Raw genomic sequence first — 22393 nt, 5'->3', positions numbered from 1 at the left:
TATATTTGAGGTCTACATAGAGCAGTCATATTATCATGACTTATTTACTAAAGTTAATGTGCTGATGGACATTAAGATGCCAAACTATTACTGTACTTTCACAGACACACTAAAGATTAAAAACTTCCCTACTGAAAGCAATGATGGCAAAATGCCGGGCATAATTTATTAAGCCCAGTTTTCAAAACAGCATCATGATCATTCAGATACTATTAAAATACGAAGCAAAAAGTAGCAGTAGCTGCAAAATGTGCAAGTTAAAATTAATCTTGCATGATATCACAGGGATGCATTAAATGAACAAGAAGTTCTTGCAGCCCAAGAAGGATTGCTAGCCCTTCATAATATGAAGCACAGTCATTTACTTAGATCAGCAGATCGAAGCATCATAAGAAATTTATCTTAAAAAACTGACACATGTAAGAACAAAATGTGAAAATGTTACTGTTAATGTGTTTGTTCTTCTTGCACTCTGCTATGATGTGCAAAATCCAAGCATCATTCACTTTATTGAAGAGATCATCACCTTCTATTGGTTTGGTCACATTGGTATCATTGGTTTTTATATCATGGTCAGTCAATTATATCATTCAAATATGAATTAAGTACTTGCAATGATGGGATATTTTGTGGCCATTAAAAGAACTCAGGTACAGGTAGTAAGAGTATCAGAATGTAATAAGCAAAACACCTGAAATTCTAGTAAACCAAATTCTGTTTCTAAAATAACTAATAAATCTAAAATAACTGAAAAAGTAATAGCATCCTGTGAGGATAAATCTAATGTCACGGTAAGACACCTCATTAGGAAGAGATAAAACAATGCATTTTACAATCTAAAGAGAAAATGAATATTTTCAGAAATGGCTGTCGTGCACATTTCATTCCAATGCTTTGCAAATAAGTGTACACACATGACCAATTCATCTTAAATGAATAATTAATAATATTTTTATTATTTTTACATTTTTGTATTAAGTTTGAAGAACTGAGAAGTTTTTGCAATTTTCTGAAGCTCTGTACAAGTCAGAGTTAAGAATTGGGAAGACCATATGGCTTTCCTTGTGCCATCCACTCACAAGATACACTCACGTCCAAAAGTTAAGCATGGAGAGGAAAATGCTAATTTCCGGAAGCCAATCCGAATTGAAGAGGATGCAATTCACAGCAGAGGTAGATGGAAGTATGCAAATATGTTAGGTAACAGCCAATCGCACTTTCATGTCAAGAAATATGCAAAAAAGGCAGTTTTATGAAGGGTTACAGAAGTTGATTGTAAGTGCTGATAGAAGGTGTTTAAAACTTTCGTACAATTTGTTTTCAAGACATACATGTTTCTGACTTCCAGAAGACGAATGGAAGATTCTGAGTGCTGGCGTGTTGTGGGGCGCATTGAAGCAGGACAGTTGATAACAGATGTTGCTCTTTTCTTCGGCATTCATCATTCTGTAATTTCACGTTTATGGAAACAATACCAAACCACACAGACAGTTGTCCGTAGGCCCGTAGCCGGTCGCCCAAGGGTTACAACCCCCACTGAAGATCAATAATTGCTATTGTAGCCAAGCGGAATCGCAGTGCGACCTCCACATGTATGACATCTATTGTTCCAGCGTCCATTGGTAAGGCAATATCTGCAGCTACTGTAAGCCAAAGATTACATATGAGTTGATTGTACACCCGGGTACATCAAGTTTGTGTTCCTCTATCCATCTAACCAAGAGGGGCACGATTACAGTGGTGCCGGGAACATGTCAATTGGAATGTGTCTGACTGGGGCAATATCATGTTTACTGATGAGTCAAGATTTGCTCTGGAGCCAGATGACAAGCGTATAAGGATATGGTGTGAACAACGAACATGCAATCAGTCCCAAAACATCACGCATTCCAAGGCGGAAGCATTATGGTGTGGGCAGGGATTTCATTACGATACTGCACCAACCTGCACATCTTTAAACGGGGTTCTTTGACGGCTATGCAGTATCGAGATGAAGTCCTAGAACCCATTGTGAGATTGTACGCTGCAGCAGTTGGCCCTACTTTTGTTTTAATGGACGATAATGCACATCCCCATAGAGCTGACTTCGTCGATGGCTAGAGAGAAGGGATTGCGCGTATGGCATGGCCAGCATATTCGCCAGACCTTAATCCCATTGAATATCTTTGAGATGCTCTCGGCTGTGCTGTATCTTCACGTTTCCCACCTCCAGCCACTCTTATTGAGCTGGAAACTGCTCTACAAGAAGAATGGTGATTGTTTAATTCTGCGGTGGTTGACCACCTAATTGAAAGCATGGTCACAAGGTGTAAACTTTGTATACAGATGAAGGAGGATCACATACCCTATTAATGTCCTTTTTTTTCATTGTATGCTGTTTATTTTCACTTTATACATAATTCTATTTAAGTCTCCAGTATGTCATTATCTGATAACTTATAAACATTTAATATTGTTTTCATTTCTGTATATAACTATTGATTCTGTTTTATGCATAAATATATATGCTACTTTCCTACCGAATTTTGTGTCAATCAAAGCAGTATTTGTTGATTTTTTTTTTTTTTTTCATTTTACATCTTCATGCTTAACTTTTGGAAGTGAGTGTAAATGCCCCAAAATGTCAAGTGACTTTTTTAACAACCAATTCTGGAATCCATTCATAGAAAAATCAAACTGCATACTAATACCATTAAAAAGAAGGAACAAAACATTTGAGGTACCAAAGTGGCAGATGAACTGACAGTGTTAAAAGAACACACTTTCAAGGAAATTTTTTAAATCTACTACTAAGGAAATAAAACTCATTTAGTATAATACAGCATTAATAACAGAAGTTGAATTTGCAGAAGGAATTAACAATTTTTACTGTACACAGATAGTAGGGAGTAAAACGTCTTAAACAATATTAAGAATCTTTTTATAATTTTTTCCTGAGTTGAATTTCAGAAATGTCTTCGAAATATTGTCATAAAGTTGACACCAATGTGACCAAACCAATAGAAGGCAATGATCTCTTCAATGAAGTGAATGATGCTTGGAATATATGCTACAAATATTGGTTTGGTTTATTTATCTATCTGCCTAAGGGGAAGGATGCCTTTGTGGAGGACTTTCACACAAATATCAGTTTACAAATATCAGTTTTAACCACAGAAATATCATATTAATACACAAATATCAGTTTTAACCACAGAAAAAAACTCTCCACATTTTCCTCATTCTTTGAAGATGAAAGGCACTTAATCTTTGGTTCATTTTCACTTCATTTTAGCCCACATTTTAAGTAGTAGTACCACTCATACATTTGTGTTCTTGAGTATGATGCATCACTATATACCAGGGATGACCAAACTTGAAGATGATGGGAACATGATAGATTTTACGAACATTCGAGAGCCACAAGTCCAAATTTACATTGTTTCAAAAATAAAGAGACAGGTTTTGAATATAAAGAAACTTTTGAAGTAAATTAATGAATATGTGATTAAGATGATTACATATAAATATGAATAAATACATCTTATATCTAATGTTTTGTGTTCAGAAAAGTTAAGTTTCAAGAAAATAAAATTTTGTAACTCTTGTAATGGGCAACTGAATGTTCTTTCTTCAGGTAGAGAAACCATATATTTTCTTCTGATTTCCTTTACACCGCTCCATTTATAATTATTGTTGTTTTATTTTAGTAGAAATAAAATGAATCAGAAGTAGTATATTCATTGGTCTGCAATTACATAAATAATGTTATTTGAGTAAATTACAAATAATTACTCGAAAAAATATGAGTGTTTTTTTAACTCATGATTTTCAGAAATGTCTCATGTCTAAATGTCATGAGTCTATGTCAGTCTCTTAGAAAGGATAAATTAAATGACACATGTCAATGCGCTCTGCAGAGAAACTGTTATTTGAGAAAGAACATTTATTTAAAAATAAGCTATTTACATGTTTAGGCTTTTGCTTACAGAGTAATTTTGTTTCTGCACAAAATTATCATAAGGACCAACATAGAGATCATTCGAATCTTTGAATCCTAAGAAATTGTTTAACTTTTTTTCAAAACTTTGGAATAACTATTTTTCCTGATGAATACTGTATTGAAAAATTTATGCAATTTCAATGGTATTTGAATAATCAGTATGTCTCATGATGGCCCTGACTGAAACAATATTTCAATGCGGCAGCATCCAACAGAAACTGCCAAAAAAATTTTAGTAATCAGTACACTGCACATCATTGAAAATTATCAAAACTATGACTCGAATCTTCCTGATAGTTTCGGTCATAGATAACGAAGTTTATGAGGATAATTGAAAATTTTCGAAACCACCTCCTGAATCATTATGATAATTCTAGACATATATAACTTATTGCTACAATAAATCTAGTAGTTCATGCCAGGCTATATAAATGTCTCGTCGAGCACATATTCGATCCACCTAGCAGCCAAAATGTTCATCCTAGCTGTTTAATTTTGAGCTGTTTTTCAAATACATGGAAAATCAAAACCTATATTACAGAAAGAAACCACACCCGTCACTACTATAATGAATTTATTTCACAAATGCAGATTATAACATGAACGTGTAACTCTTCATATTTCTATGGACATACACAGATGTTCGACGTGGAAGTCTTTTGCAATACAGCAGATATCTGCGCAATAGTTTAGTTCCTAAGCTCTTGCCAAATGGGTGAACGGATCCACGATATTCTAACTGCTAGACCCATAAAGGTGGTCAAATGGCTTACCATCTCGTTTTGAACTTCTACGTAAAATGACACAGAAGAAAGTTTAAAATAAATTATTATCAGCCTTAATGGTTACACAGTACAACTTTTTATTGGGTTACCTAACCTGTGTATGGAAAATAAATCTCAAATGAAGTTTGTAGGCAGAGGATACTTTAGAAAATAAAAGATCGCACATTAAAAAATAAACGTTACAGGAGCAAAATTTCACATCATTGCCTGAAATTTGTAGTGATCAAGCAGTGGATCATTGTACAACTTTTCATTTGCCTATTAACCTTTCACGAAGGACATTTCAGATGTACTCGATGGTAAAAAATTAGGAAGACAGAAAATATCAACAGATTAAAAGAAGTGAAATGCTGGCATCAGAGCCGGGGCAACCAGTGTAGCTGCAGAGTCACAGTACTAAGGGGTGAAAAATTCTAGATATGTTGGGCAGCAAAATGCCTCTAACCTAGTACGATATTTAACGGCGACTCTAACCTAGAGCAGAAAAATGCCTCTAACCTAGTTCAAGGTAGAAAAAAAGGTCATCAAACAAGAAATCAAAAAATACGAGAAAATATCACAAGCTAAAAAGATTTCACCCATATGAGTATGCCAATTTTGATAGAAACTTTGGAGAAGAGAGATGTTTATCATCTGCTGATCCCTCATTGCTTGATGCAATGTTATTGATATCAAGATTTGATGATTAAGGTGAAAGGTCTCTATCTGAGATAATAATATTTGATAAAATGGAATTAAACATTTTGACTAAAATTTAAATTGTTGTCAAACCAGTGATTCTTCCCATGCTTTGAAATATTTTAGCATACACAACCATTGGTGAAATAAATTTTGATCTCTGCCTAGGATTATCAAGGAATTATTATGTAAGATAGAGTTTCATGTGGGAAAAGTATTCATTAAGCATATTATTGTGAATGGTTGCAAAATATGTGAAGCAATTGCATACAAATGCCTGACTAGCTTGGGGGAAAGGAAATTAATTTTGAAAACAGTTCCGCAGATAACTGAGATAAGTTTCCCACCAAGTAAAGGGCCGAAGATTCACCCCCCCAAATAAAAACCTCGTAAATTTTTTCATGGATTAAGAAAGTTTGATATGGATTGCAAGGTTTCTTCAGCAGTTATTCATGCCATTCAATGACTGAATAAAAGTAGTACCTTAAACAAAGAGCAAATCTTCCAGGTGGATAACAACTGTTGTGAACAATGGGATCACACAAGAATATAAGCAGATACTGCCTGAAGTAAAATTAAATTCAGAGAAAAATATAAGGAATAATAATTAAAGTATTGGCATTGAGTTTTAGAATAACTTTGAATTAGTGTATTCCAATGACCATTACTTGCTCAGAAAGTAACATAACTGGAATAGAATTACCAGAAATGGAATTATTTGTTATTTTACATATTTGTTGCTCTGATGATAAGCCAGCAGTGGACAGTTTGAGATCTATCAAATTTTTAAGTACATAATACAAGAAATTCAGTTAGCAATTAATAAAGAAATGTAGCACTGCATGATTTCTATTTTAAATTCCATTTGCATTAAAAAATTAAACTATATTTACTCAAAACAAGTCTCATTTCAAATGGCAAACAAACATAAGTAGCTCATGAGCTGCAGTTAAGGTATCGCAAAGCCGCATGCGTCTCATGAGCCGCAGTTTGGCCATGTCTGCTATATACTCTTCGAAACATCTTCAATGTTTGGGTAGCAGATTTACCTGAATTTGTAACAAATTTAATGTTATAACCCTGCTCCATACTGAAGCAAAATTTTTTGTACACTGTCTTTGCAGTAAATGAAAAAGATTCCAGTGTTCTGATATGCAAATGACAAAATAATCAGTTTAAACTGGCTTTAAAAAAGTTGAGGTGTCTCTCTTTCTAAACATACATTTATTTTTTCACTTTTATATTTTATTTTTTGGTCTTTTAATTCATCTAGTTTGTTTGAGGGCACACCTGGTAGTTCCATTTTAGGACAGGAATCAGTTTTTTGTTCATATTTAAAGGGAATATTAGTTATACAGTGTCATTTTAATGCTAATTCTTGTACAAACTTCTGCAGTTTAAAAGGACGATTAGTAAAGAAAAATAAGATATTCAAAAGAATACTGATGCCCCTAATATTAGTTCTCATTAAAAGTTAATGCAAAAAGAAAGATAGTGATAGGGTTAAATAAATAAAAAAATTCTTGCTTTGAAAAGTTAAGCACCGCCCCCCTGTGTGAATAATGGCATAGCACTGGTAAAATGTCAAATTTTGAAAGTTTGTCACAATCTCTTCCTCTTTTTCATAATTTTTGAAATCTTCTGAACCGATACTGAGGTTACTTGTCAGAGTTAAGGTTGGTTGAGTGCACTGAAGATGAAAATTGTAGGAATTGAACAGAGAGTTGACAGAAAAATATTGGCACAGATTTATTCCAATAAGGTTGTGTGACTGCAGTGAATAAGAAAACTGCAATTATTAAGCAAGAAGCTGATAGAAAAAATTTGGCACAGATTTATTCCAAAGCTAAGGAAATCAGTGAAAATAGGCAAAGAAATACAAATGAAGAATAGACAGGATAACAGAAATGAAGCAACAATGAATGGTGAAGGTTGATAATACTAGGCACATGGAAATTATATATATCTGAATTTCATATCCATTGTCTAATTATACATGCAATTAAAAATGTGTCTGGATTATCTGCAAACTGAATTGCAAATAGCAGTACTTTTCAATCAATATGAATTGTGTGACCATAATGTTTCAACTACCTGCACTGCTGTTTCAAGAAGTTGCAGATAGTCTACACGTACTTTCCTACACAGTAAAGGGGCTGCTAGCTCTAATAAATGCAATATCTGGCTCAGATAAAGCCCATAATCCAGTGTTATATAGACATGCATATTCACTGATTACGTCCCGAGATATATAATGTGCTAGATCGAGACAAAATTTGCCACACTTGAATGAGATTATGTGGGTTCCATTATGTACCAAGCATTCTATAACGGGAAGAGGTTGGGTGAGCAGGCTAACCATAGAGGTGTATCAACATTAGCAGGCAAAGCAGAAAAAGCCCATGCTAGCCATGTGTATCCTGAAGCATTATCTTATTGAAAAATGGGATAGGAACGCTGTGATAAGAATAATTATGAAACTGGTCTCAGATTGCCACTTACATACTGCATTGAATGCTGGTATGAAGAGTTCCCAAAAGTATTTCATTATCATAGAGAATGGAGCTCCAGATAATCACATCCAGAGATGCTGATATATGATCTTCCGCAAGAATGTTGTATTCCATATTCTGGTCAAACCCTTTAAAAGATGCAAGTACATGGGCTATTGTATGCCCAGTGTAAAATCTGACTTATTGAAATAACATGTGACTAGCTGCTGAGTATTATACTATGTTAATTGCAGTGGACTGCACTTTCAAATGATTGTGGTTTAAGTATGCAGTGGAAGAGGCTATGCAATGCCCATCTGTGGGTTATCTCTTAATGGTTCAGATGAATGACTCAATAGCTGCACAAGGTCACATATTATGCAAAGCAATCACATTCAACACATGCACTTTTTATAAGTACCAGGCAAGATGCTTTATTTTCTCCACAATTGTACAACACATATTATTACATCCCCATGCCCTATATTCATTGATGCCAACAATGTTTACTGCCATGGCACTTCAACATATCAGGCTTGACATACCTCTTTTCATCCCAATGATACAACCTCTCTCAACCTTGGTCATCTACTCCTTATAGTGTGCAAATCTAATATGAATATAGTATATACACACTCCACAGAGGTTCATGCAAATGCAATCTGGTGTCACAAATTATTTTGCTATCTAACTTAGCTATGCTCCTTTTCACACCATGCAATTTTGATATGGTATGGCAGATCATTGTATGGTCATACTTACAATCCTTTATTTAACTGGTCTTAGGGAGAGCACTTGAAATTCGGAATTTCATGAGTATCAAATGAAGTACTTTTTTTAAGGGAAGGATTAAACAATTTACACACGTTACATTGATTTTCTTGCCTACTTTGAAGATGTAATAGCTAGGTCTTTACAAATGGAGTACTTTAAAGGTTCTAGTAATTGTGAAGAATTTAGGCAAAACTGTTTCCTTGAAATCAAGTGCTTCTCTTGTGAAACAGATAAGTACGTTTTAACAACAACAACAAAATAAAAAGGGCACTTACAACAGGTGGCAATCTTGAAATTGAATCAAAGTTTGAGTTTTCAGTCACTATATTAGCAGATGTAGAAGATGAGGTAACTTTACAAGGTGATTCCATAGAGTTTAAGAAAGTGTTCAGTGATAATTCAGTGCTCTGTAAATATGAAATTAGTTCACATTATATTAAAACTTTAAAGAAATATACAGAAAGTATTGAAATATAAAAATGCAATGTGAAAAAGATAATTTGAAAATTCAGCACAACGATGGTTTAAGCCCAGCATTACTGATTCAGCTAGCCCAAAGCTGGCCATGACACAGAAACATCTAAAGATTAAAGAAATGGGTGGTTTATAATTTAAAAAAATGCACATCATGCAAAAAAAAGGCCATAACATTGTGAAATACAGCAGCATAAATGTACCCAATGATATCTTCCCACAGCAATTAACAATTGGACTTGTTCTCCCACAAGGACAATACAAAAGGTCTATTTTATTTTTACAGGAACTTCCCATCTACAATGGCTAAATGGGCTTTGTCAAATTCCCATATTATAATTTTAGGGAATAATGCAGTTGGTGTAAATGATGAAAAGTTAAAAAATAAAATTTGCAGCCAAATTTATCAAACATCCTGTGTATCATCCCTTTGTGAAGTTTATGAACAGAATCAAATTTGAGGCTATACATGTAACAAAACACCCCCTCCCAATATTCTTGCCATCAACAGATAATTTAACCCTCTGGGCAGTACAAGATTTCAGATCTGTCATGAAGACTTGTATTTTAAAGGGCATTTATTAGCTAAATTTGTATAATTACTTATTTCAGTCCCTATTTTCATAAACTTGCATTCATTAAGATGGTATTTACATCATTAAAGAAAGAAAGAAAGCAAAATACCTTAAATTATACACTAATATGTGCCAAGTGACAAAAATTCCGAGGATCGGATAAAGGCAGTCGTGGTGTTCAGAGTGTTAACTACAAAAAGACGCCGCTTAACACTGTTTTGGTTTAATGCTCTTTTATTTGAATTGTGGGATTCCCCAAAATAGCACGGAGGGTTAGGCTTCCTGATATCCGAAGCAGTTTATCTGTGTTTCTTCTTTCCTGCGATGTTATACGAATGGCGAAATAGTGCAAGAAACAGCAACAAATCTTTCTAATTATGAGCTCAAGGAATTAGTGGATCAAGAACACAAAAATATTGAAAGTAGTGATTCTGAAGAAGAGCAAGAACTTTCAACAGTGTTTCTAAAAACCAGTTTGACCACTGTAACAGAAATTATAGATCAATTTGTTCAAAATGACCCAAATTTTAACAGGAGTTCAAAGGCAAAATGAGGTGTTATGGATGCCTTATCCACTTACCAACAACTTCTTACAGAGCACAAAAAGGAAAACACAAATTACATTACATACCTTCTTGATGATAAAAAGGCAGAAAATCTGAAATACAGAACAGACTGAATGATCTGAAATGTAAACATACTGACTTGGAATTTTATTTATTTTTATATGTATATTCTTTTATTATGTTTCTATATTTGTAAGAAACAAATTTTTGTTTTATTGTTATAAAAACATAATTTAAAAATTTAATGGTAAAATACCTGACCAACTTTGTACCCATCTTCCCCTAACCCCATTATTTACATGATGAGATAACCTCGTTTAATGCTGTTTCATATTACGCTCTACTTTGGTGGAACGTATACCCCGCGTTACGTGGGGTTTTACTGTATTAATATTTCAGAAAAGTTTAAGCAAATGGTTCAAAGTTACAGAGAATCTACAAGATCATACAGAATTTTCACATAAATGTACGATTATGAATTAAAGTAAAAAGGAGTGTAGAATTTTATTTGTAGCTTTCCAAATGCTTCAGTCAGTTACAAATATTAGTTTTCTTCTGACCCTCTATAACTGATTTCCGATCAAGGCTGTCTGAGTCAGCTTCTGCCATCTTGACCCATCCATATAGTCCTCCAACCTATTGACACCAACATTCTTTAACCAATTTTCTACATTGTCTAGCCACCTCATTTGTAGTTTTCCTCTCCTTCTCTTTCCCTCTGTCTTTTGGAATGTCAATTTCCTCACTGGATTTTTATCTCTAGTTGATAGGATTTAAAAACTTTTATCATACATGGTTCTCTAAATTTTTGCTGTAGTTCAAAATTGTATCTTATTCACCACACTCCATTTCCCCTATTGTTCTAAAAATTTTTCTAAAAAATCTTCCGTTCAAATGTCATTACTCTAGCCTCATCTGCTTTATTCATTGTATAGCACTCAAGTCCATATAACATTATAGGTTTTACTAAGGTATTATACAACTGTATTTTAGTTTTACTGCTTAAGTATTTTGATCTAAACTGGTTTTGTAATCCATAATAGCATCTGTTAGCATGTTAATTCAGTTCTTGATCTCATTAGTTATGTCATTATTATTACTTACAACTGTACCCAAGTATTTAAACTGTTCAACCTCCTCAAAAACAAAATAATTTATTTTCAAATAATTCAAAATATATATCTTCTATTCATAACTGTCACGAACTTAATTTCTTTTTCATTGATGGTCAAACCAACATTTTTGCTGCTGACTCAAGCACACAAAAGCCTCAACTATTGTCACCTTCGTTCTTCCCACAATGTTAGCGTCATCAGCAAAGGTCAATAACTGCATAGATTGTATGGTTATAGTTTGTGTTTGTATGCCTCAGTTTCTTATTTCAAGGGCGATATTAAACAGCTGGCAGGAAAGAGAATCACCCCATTCTAGTTCTTTTTCAGTATAAAAGAAATCTGATAATTCAGGTCCCAGTTTCATTCTACATTTTACTGACCTAAGGATCATCTTTATCAGATTCACCAATTTTTCAGGTATTCCCAACTTCAGCATCACCTGAAACAATTTCTCCCTCTTAATGCTATCATAAGCAGTCTTAAAAACCAATGAAAAGGTGGTATGTATCTATATCATATCCGTTTGTCGTCGAGTATTTACCTAATATTGTTATTTGGTCAGTAGAAGATCTATCCTTTTAAAATCCACAATGGTATTCTCCAGTTAATTAGTTATTATTATTATTATTATTTTTGTAAAAGCAGCTAACCATTCTGATAGAATGTTTATAAATCACATTATTAAGATTAAAAAAAAATAATCCAGCTTATCTGATTCACATACAAATAAAACTGAAATAATTTATAAATGTTTTCCCCTCAGTATTATGAATGGAAGTAAGGAAGAAATTTGAAATACAGTCAAAAGTCGTTAATTCGGACCTCAAAGCTAAAAACTTTCTGTGCATGCGCCGCGTTGACACATGCGCATAGGCGTTTACCCGTGCGCGTAAGACCTCTTATGACTGCGCATTTGCGTATGCGCAAGCACAGAATACGTTTTCGCGTGCGCATTTTATGTATAACGGACGGTGTAAGCTAAAATTATCTAATTATCTATTTCAGTTAATGTTGATGATTGCGTTGTTCCTTAATTTTCGAATTGGATCCGGCTTATTATTTTTTGCAGACTGTAAGAGCAATACTATAAAAGTAAACTTGAACTTTTGATTACGTCAAATAGAATTTTTGATTCTGGAGCTCCCAAAGGATCGTACAAAACGAAAGTATGTTTCGATGTCCATCAAACAAAAAGTTGAATTGCTGTAAAAAATGGATAAAGACATGAAGAATGTGACAGAGAGGTTAGTGAAAACGAAAAAATTTCGATTGACAAGTTAGTCGGTATTCTCGGCACAGCAATTAACGGGACTTGAACAGCGAACTTTGTAAGTGAACAAAAAATTATGTCTGTTTATAGAATTAAAAAGAAAGTATTATCACATAAAACGAAGCAACTTAAACAACTTACATTGAGAGAAATGTTTAATAAAGTAAACAAATAAATATTAAGCTTTTTTTTTTTTTAAATTTTGATACCCTTTAGATCATAATTGTTCTTTATTTCATAAATTACGGTTTCATATTTTTAATTTTAGAATTTCTGCATGCCATCTTACGCGATTTAAACTGATGATCTATAATCCGGAAAATCGATAATCCGGAATCGCCGAAGTCCCGACGAGTCCGGATTAACGACTTTTGACTGTATATCATAAATGTGTATCAAATTCACTGAATTATTAACCCTCTGACTGCTCAATTTGTGGACCGAAATCGCTTCAAAAATTGTGTATTTTTTGGCATATTTTAAATCTATATATATTGGACAATTGAAAAATACACTTTTTTTTTCTAGAAAATATTTTTTATACAGATTTTTATCATGAGAAACAAAGTTGCCAGAAAAACCAATTTCAGATGTTATAACCAAAAATAAATTTCAGTTGAATTACAGTTAATTTCTATATATTGCATAATATAAAAAAGTAAAATGTATAAAATTTAAGAAAATAAAAAGCTCTGAGGGGAAAATACCTTAGAAATGCAGTTTAGCACGACAGAGTTCAAAACAGAGTTTAACGCAAAGTCCAACTTCACAATCTTTGCACCAGATTCAATAAATCTAATTATTAATCTAATTAAGAATTTAATTAAATAATCAAGATAATTGCTAAACGTTTCCTAGCAGCCATTTCTGTAAGATAAAAGTGGCAAAAAGTGAAGTTTGAGCGTTAATACCACGTGCCTTCAAATGCCACAACTTAGTGGACAACTAACGATATCTTTTGGCCAAAACGTAAACTAAATGCCTAATACTGTATATAATTTATTTCAATGGTTAAATGGGGAAAAAACAGGATCAGCTCCTTAATAAAGAAAGAAAAACATATGCCTGCGGAAATCGCGGGATGAGCAAATTTTGCTACATTTGATTTGCCCATAGAAGTTGCGGGATATCAGCCAGAGGGTTAATACTGCTCAATATTTTATTTGCCACATTTTCAATGGGATTGATGATGTACGTATAAACACTGGCTTCCAAAAATAGAAATAACGTGACCAAAACTATGCTAATCGATATAAAATCCGAATATGAAAGTTGTTGAGTAAAACTGCAATATGCAATTTAGGGGCACTGCAATTGGAATGAGTTATCTGCGAGAAGCATAAAATTGCATGTTTGAGAGAAAGCCTGAACATTTCGTTACTGGGCAGCTCAGCAGTGCAGGGTTGTTCTCTATGGATAAGTCCAGGTGTAGTCTCCAAACCAATAGTAGGCATTATTTTATTTGGAAAAGATACAGAACCCACTATCAAGGATCAAATCAAACATTCGTGATAGAAATGCATATGGAAGAGGCAGTGTCTGTGTTTGAGGTGGTATCTCTTTAGGTGGATGCACAGACTTCCATATCTTTCCAAGTGGAACTGTGAATGCTCAGGCCTATAGAGATGAGATCCTTAATGCTTATGTGTGCACCTATGCTGGGACAATAGGTGATTATTACCTGCTACAGGACAGCAACATTAGACTGCATAGGGTTTGCATGGTGGATGATTATCTTCAACAGCTAAGAAATCAGTGTATGGAGTGGCCAGCTCGATCACTGGACCTGAATCCTATCAATCACGTTTGGTTTGATTTAGGAAGACTTTTTTCCGCTGCTCTCAATCCTCCCCTTTATACCCTTGCCATGTTTGCAACTGCTTTTCAAGAGCAATGGTTCTCACTTCCTACAGAACTGAGAGCCAATATAATTGACAGCATCACACATCACGGCATGTGCTATATTGCTTCTAGGGAAGATCAAACTCCATACTAAAGGTAATTTTCTTACACCAAACTGACTTGTTTATTTTATACGTATGTTAAGTTGTATAACACCATTATTGCCCGGTAATTTCTTTTCATGTAATTTTATACTTTGCTATGGCTTAGTTTCTTTAAATTCTATTAAAGTATGTTAATAAAAATAATAATAATATAATATATAGTTTAGATAAGTTCTGGCAACAGTGAGTGTTGTCGTCATCAGGAGATTGTGCTTCGCGATACTGTCGTTCAAAAAATAGCTATAGTTTGTCATTCCAATAAAAGCATCGTATTTTTGCTCTGCTACTTGTTTTTCTCTCTATTTTTAGAAATACCTTTTTAGGTTATGTATTTTTTAAGAAATACTTTTTTAGGTTATGGGTCAAGCAAGCTCCCATATTGTGTCAAATGTTTTGAATTGATGTTTTCTCGAAGAAACGGAACTCATTAAGCCTAATCAAGTAAGTGTTTTGTTTTCGTTATAGCAATCGAAAGTTGTTTAGAAATCAAAGTATGGAATTATCTAAGGTCCAAGTAAAGCCTTTATCATTAAAAGCGATTGGCTTATATGGAAATACAGGATAAAATTTGTTTTAAATTATCATCCTGGTGCTTTAGAAATATAGTGAAACCAGAAATTCTTCCTGTAGATGCTCCGATTGTTCAACAAGAGAAATATAATGAAGCTGTTAAGAAGTTTCAAAATGCAAACACTAGTGCTATGATGGCGTTAACGAATTCCATGACAGAAGAAACTCTGCAAAAAGTTATGAGATTTCAGATTGCTAGAGAAGTGTTGTTGGAATTACATAAGTTATTTGAAGCATTATCAGAAAATCAATTATATAATATATGCATGCAATTTTTTCAATTCAAGTAGAATGAAAATGATAATATGGCAGTTCATCTTTCCAAATTAAAAAACTTATGGAATGAGTTGAATTCAGGACTTGAAAAGAAAAATGAAAATAAGTTACCTGACATGCTACTCAATTGCAAGATTTTAGATGTCTTACCAGGACAATATCATTTAAGTCAAGTTGGTTACTCTTGGGTGAAGACAAAAGAACAGCTGATGAGTTAACAGCACAGCTTTGCTCTCATGAAAAAGAATTTAAAAGTCATGAGAAAGGCAATACGAATGAACAAGTGGCATTAGTAATGTCAAAATCTGTAAAACAAAAGCAATATAAAAAAAGACAAATTCAGAAGAAAACCAAGAAAAGAAGATATTTGCAATTATTGTAAAAAAGAAAGGACACTGGGTAAAAGATTGTAAACAGTGGATTGCTGATTGAAGACCACCCAAGAATAGGTTAACGAAAACCAATGAAGGAAATACAGGCAGTGTAATTCTGATGTCCATTGACGAAGAGGCTAAGACTGATCAAACATCTTTTTGGATTGATAGTGGAGCTACAAGACATATCATGAATTGTTTCACATACTTTATTGACTTTATGAAGTTTGATAGTCCCTGTAGCATCAAGGCTGCTGGAAAAGAAAGTTTAGTTGCTCTTGGTAAAGGTACAGTATGTGTGAAAACAACTATTGGTAGTAAAATCCAAAGAATTTACCTTAAAGATGTTTGGTATGTCCCTGAGATAAACAGAAATTTATTTTCTTTACTTGCTGCTCAAGATAGAAATCCAAATAGTACATTTATTTCAACAGTTACAGAATGCTGGTTAAAGGTTAATGATCAAGTAGTGCTTTTTGGAACTCGCAAAGTATATGGTACTTTATACAAGGCAGCTATCGAACCTATTATGCCTGATAAAATTATAGAAGTGCATGCTGCTGAAGCAGACAATCCCTTGTTAGAGTTATATCATCAGAGATGGGGACATCAAGATAAACATCACATTAAGAACATGCTTGAGAAAGAATTAGAAATTAAAATCCCATTTGAAAGAAAATTGTGTGAACCATGCATTTTTGGCAAAGCACACCGTTTACCATATGGCATAAGAAAGCCAGCCAGCAAGCCTGGTGAATTAATTTCAGCTGATGTCTGTGGACCTTTTCATGAATCTTTCACTCAGTTGCTTTCAGACGTCCAAAATCACTTTTTTTGTTCATATAATGAAATATTAAGCCAAGTTTCATAAAAATCGTGAGAAATATTAAGAATAAGTAAAAGACGGGAGAAATATATTGTAAATCGGGTTGGCGGGAGAGCGGTTGAAAATTGAGAGTCTCCCGCCTATATCGGGAGAGTTGGCAACTCTGAATTGAGAATCAAAATTTTTTCATTCACAACAATCTCTCTTCCACTCTTTTTACTATTAGGAACAATATTTTCTGGATTTAGAACCATACTGCAGATTTTGTTGTCTGTTAGTTGATTGATTATTGGAGGACTGTCATTACAAAGAAAGACTTCTGTCATATCATCTTAACTTAGTGCTTCTTCTCCACATTTCTTCACAAATTCCATTCAGCAGAAAATTGTACTCTTTTTACTTCTTTACTTTTTGTTTGCAATATCTTGAAAGCATTCAAATTTGCAAACATCATCATAAAGCATCTGTTATACACTGCTGATGATGTACCATGAGACTGGCGACTAAAAACACGTTGTTCTGTTAAATTTTGTCTAACTTTTATCGTGAGCTGAAAAAGTTAAGCCTGAATTATTCTGTTATTTATGTCTATTTCCCACTTATGCTTAAGGATTACCCGAACAACAACAACAACAAAAAAAAAAAAAAAAAAAAAAAAACAATTATTCTTAATTTAAGCAACATTAAATCTTACGGCTTATGAATATCATTTAAAAAATACATTTTTTTGCATATAGAAAGGAATTTCTGTTATATTTCTCCTTATCAACATGCTCAACACTTCATACTGCAGTTGGCAGAAGTCTGTAATCATCGCAAGCGAAATGTCCCATCATAAAGTGAAGTTTACTGACAAAATTTAAGTGTGTAAATGATGAGGATTGAACCTTATTAAAAACTTCGATATAAAACTAAGAATTCTTAAATTATTTTGAAAATGAAGTAAACTTCATACAATGGTTCAAATAATTTTGAACATGTGTAGTAAAAATGATATAAAATTGTGCTTTGAATGTAGCAAATCTGAAGTACTCTGGTAGTAGATACTATTATTATTTATTATTATACTGAGCTTTAAATTATGGAATATTTAAAAAATTGAATAATTGTGATAGTTTATATGACTAATGCAAATAAAAAGTGAAATTAATTTGATATTGCATTTAAAGAATGTTATAATTAATTGTGTAACATATAAATGAGTACATAGAGAAGCCCGTTTTTACCTTTGTATAACTGTTCCTTTTAACCTCCTCACAAAATATAAATTTTAAAGGCTCCCACTTTGTGAAAAAGTGAAATTTTTTATATAGAATTTTCATTTTTATTTTTTCATATAACACAGTGTGCTTTTATTAATTTATTTTATATATAATGGAATGTTTTAGTAGAGTTCGCAAAGGCCAGTTACCTCATGCAAGGAACAGAGGTCTTTACAAGTAACTGTTGAGCACCCCTTAAATTCTGATGAATATTAATACATCAGTTAGTTCAAGAGGATATGCCCAATAAATGGAAATGAAGAAGGCTGTGAGGAATAAAAATATGAAGAAAAATACTTGGAAAATGCTGTGAGGCTTCCAGTTTACACAAAATATGAAAATTAAAAATGTTATACTAATAAAAATATAATTTCAGTAATAGTATTACAAATGATGTTAAAAGTGCAACTTATAGCAATGAAATTTAGTCATAAAATTTTGAAATTTGTTATGATTATGCAAAATAAGTAATGTACGTATATAATTTTTACATCTGTAATATTGTTTGAAAAGGCTTCCCTGAACAAATATGATTACATGGACAGACTTTTGGATTGAAAATTTAACAGGGCTCTAAAATATCATCAAAATTTATATTTTGCAATTATTTAAATAATTATTTTGGTTGAAATTTTATGATATGTAATTTTAAAATTATGTTTCTCTTCAACTCCTAACGCTTTACCACTTTCTCTCTCAAAAAGGCTTCTCTGTCACTAAGGCTGTTTCTTTCTGAAGGGGGAATTGTGTAAGATAAAAAATATGTAAATCAAAATTATAATTTAAATTAGCAATAGCCCCTTAATTTTTCAGTTTTATTTGGGTATTTCCCCTCTCTATTCTAAAAATAGTAATAACATTTTCAGGACTGCATTATTTCTAGATTAATTCGTATTGTATGACTTACATAATGCTGACAATGGAGCTAATTCCATAACTCAAAATATCAAGAACCGAAACCTTTTTCTAAATGAGCTAGACTAGACAAAACACCGCAAACAAAGTAATAGTTCAAGGCACACCAACCAAAAATACTTCTTGGTAAAAGATGAATATGAAAGAATTAAATTATTCCTCAGTTCGTGTTAGCAAAATCAAGCAGACATTTTGACAAAATATCTACCTATAATAAAATTCAAAAATGAACTTTTAAAGTATGAGTACAACTATGTAATTAAGTTTTTGAACACAAGTAAGGCAGGAATCAACAGCACTTGTTTACAAAAGTATAATTTTAATCTTAATATTTGGTGACATTAACATTTTTCTTGATTGCAAAAGACTGAAATAATGTGCATCAGCACAGAATGTTATGATTTTTAGAGAATGTGGTATTCATTACCACATTCTTTAAAAATGAATGAAATGTTCTAAAATCATATTTAATAATATTTAAAAATAACTAAATTCTAAATGTTCTAAAATAACATTTCTATGATGAAATGTTCTAAAATAAAATATTTATACATTAATTTTGAATGTTTTGTTTTTAGGTACGTGTTTGTAAGAATATATAACATTTAGAAATCATCAACACCTCTTCTTAACAGTTTCACTGTTGCCTTTTTGCCCTATTTTGTCTACTGGATTACCATTTTACACTGATGATGGATTCTTTCATTCTTAGAAGTCGAGTTTTCCATTTAAATTTCTCGTTAAGCGACAGTGATTCATCGCTGTTCGGTATTTTCTTAGTTTAAAATTCTTTGTCGACACTGTAAATACAATACAAAATTGATATAAATGGAGAATTTTAGTCAAATGAAAAAATAGTTTAGAAATAGAATTACAGAATGAAGGAGAAATCGCAGTTGCCACAATTTTGTACCACAAAATTTAAGTGCACACATGGTAAGAACATTTCACACATATATGCAGGTTAAAGGTGAACATCTGTCATAGTCAGGTTAATATTCTATAATTTTAATGCAATATAAAAATTGTTTTGCCTTCATTGTGTTTTTTAGTTTTTGTCATTTCGAATGTTTTTCTTATCATTTTTGAAGTTTTTGTACTTTGATTATTTTGCACTATTTTCTCCGTGGTGCACAGCATACATCACACATTACAAAAGGAAAATTTATGATATGCAGCCTGGTATTATTGCTTAGTTTAAATACAATACTCTATTTTTACAGTTCACGCAAACAGTATGTACAGAACACATAAATTTAGAAATAATGGATAGTGTGTAAGGTCAATTTCTTTATGGAAGAAAAAAAGTTTACCTCTCCATTTAACCACTGAATTTCAGGTGAATTGATTCTGAAAGGTTGGTGAGCTGGGCTTTCAGGTGGAGTACTTTGTTTTGGAGTAGCAGGAAGGAGATCGACACTGAGCGATGATGTATTTGATACAGAATCATATAACTTATTTTTATTTGGAGTAAGCCCAAAATCTGCATATGGAAGAAAAATTAGATGATAACAGCATATAATTATGTGTGACAGATGTATGTACACATTAATCCATAAGTTATCAGTATTTCTAGTATTAATATAAAATATTACCAAATTAATTAATTTTGATTTGTAGATTTTAAGCCTTATGTATTGAAGTACATTTATATAGTACGTTCTCGACACTGCAAATATCCTGATCACTATTTTTTTTTTAAATGTCACAATAGCTTAAAACGTATTTATTGACATAATAATTTTTAAAAAGTACTTGTTACATTGATTTATATTTTGGTTTAAAAAAATCTCTCAGGAAACCATTACCTTTTGATAAGAAAGATTTTGTTTTATCAGGAACCCAACATCAACTCTGCTTTCAGGAAGAAGAAAAGTGCAACTTTCTTGCCAATTATCTGATGTTACCATGTATCTCTTTCTTAAATATTGTTTGTCAAACTTACACAGCAAAAAAGTTGTTACACATTTAATGAAAAACCTACTTCATTAATTATGCAGATGCAAAGAAATTTGCATAAATTACACTTCTCATAAGACATTGTTTTCATTCCATTTCTTTGGATGTGCTTCATCATTCATATATATATATATAAATAAAAAGTCTTAAAAAAAAGAAAAATTGAAATTTTGTTTAAAGATAAAAGATGTTCAATAAATGTCCTAAATGAATATGAAGTGTTAGCTACAGCAAGCTAAGCATAATGACATTAATATTGTAAAAACTATCACAAGCATGAAAGGATATAAGATGAAAACAGTACTAATATTTGTAAAAATACTATTTCAGAATGTTTTAAATTTAAATAAGCACAGATATATTCACAGAAAAAAAAAAAAAAATTGTAACATACACACACACACACACAAAATAAAGCTCATACGGCAGATTATTATTTTACTTTGTCTACTGCTGGCAATTAAAACTGCTATATCATGAATGAATGCACAAGCCTGAATGACGGATGAGAGAAAAAATTACTGGAATATGAAAATTGATTAGCATTTCATGGGTTCCACACATCATAGGCAACAGTAATTAATCTTCTAATAGTACAAAAAGGCAGGATCAAAATGCTGCGCTAGAAAGGAATACATAACAGCATGTCTCAAAAGCGGAAGAACTGAAATTTTCTGAGACTGCTGATAATCAAACTGCACAACTGCCACTCAGGTCAATTGGGATTCAGCAACTCTTGTAAGAATCTGGTATCAAGAAGTCTAGAAGGGCCACACACAGAGGTGTGTGGGATTTAAATGGCTCCACTTACCAATGCCCAAGATGATAAACAACTTGTTTGTACTGCTTACTGCTGTTAAGGATCATATCAAGTTGGATGTGGCTAAGTGGCTTGCTTGTTTAGACCACTGCGTACAGCAGTTTGTTCCATTCAATTCCAGGTCATGACTGGTTTACATGATTAGTTTTCATGATTTCCTCCATGTGTAATGTTAATACAAGCTAGTTTCACATAGCAAATTCCTCCATGAGAGCATCCCTCCCCTCAGGCAGACAGCTTCTGTAAGCTTTCTCACATTCAAATAACCTAACCTAAACCTGAGTCAGGAAGATGTGCATATTGTACAGAAACAGTTAACCACATCCATGGTTACAATGATGTCTGCACAGACAGATTGTCAGCAAGCCAGGCACTGCTTTTATATTTCTTGATGCTATAGTACAGGAGTTGGTACCTACCTAAAAGAATGCACATGGATGCATCAATGGAATGATGTCCTCTCTTCTAACTACTTCCAATGAGCTGACAGAAATGCAACAGAAACCTACATTTTTTATTGCCATATCACCTATGCCTGCCCTAACAGTGGATTCTACAGATCTCTCATCAACTGAAAACTTACAATCAATAGTTGCGGAGACTTACATGACAACAACTACAAGCCCGTATACGAGATCAGCTCAGACATACAATTTGGACTGTACATAATATTT

The 22393-nt window shown here is 32.8% G+C and overlaps 1 protein-coding gene across 2 annotated transcripts in view; it reads right to left on the bottom strand.

Moving 5' to 3' along the window:
- The window catches only part of crm (cramped chromatin regulator), a 233351-nt gene that overhangs the window by 20284 nt on the left and 190674 nt on the right, over positions 1-22393 (bottom strand). The window contains exons 16-17 of one of the 2 annotated variants that reach the window (XM_085808035.1): positions 20254-20423; positions 8987-9118 (exon numbers count right to left, since the gene is read on the bottom strand). In XM_085808035.1, coding sequence (XP_085664161.1) covers positions 8987-9118; positions 20254-20423 — 302 coding nt within the window. The remainder of the gene's footprint in view (positions 1-8986; positions 9119-20253; positions 20424-22393) is intronic. The other variant, XM_085808036.1, reaches the window with a different exon arrangement.

The sequence above is a fragment of the Stegodyphus dumicola genome, chromosome X1 (assembly GCF_044657685.1).
Source record: "Stegodyphus dumicola isolate Sdum_Otavi_A_Nest chromosome X1, ASM4465768v1".
NCBI lineage: Eukaryota > Metazoa > Arthropoda > Arachnida > Araneae > Eresidae > Stegodyphus > Stegodyphus dumicola.
The sequence above is the reverse complement of the archived record's forward strand: the minus strand, read 5'-3'. Positions and strand labels throughout refer to the sequence as shown.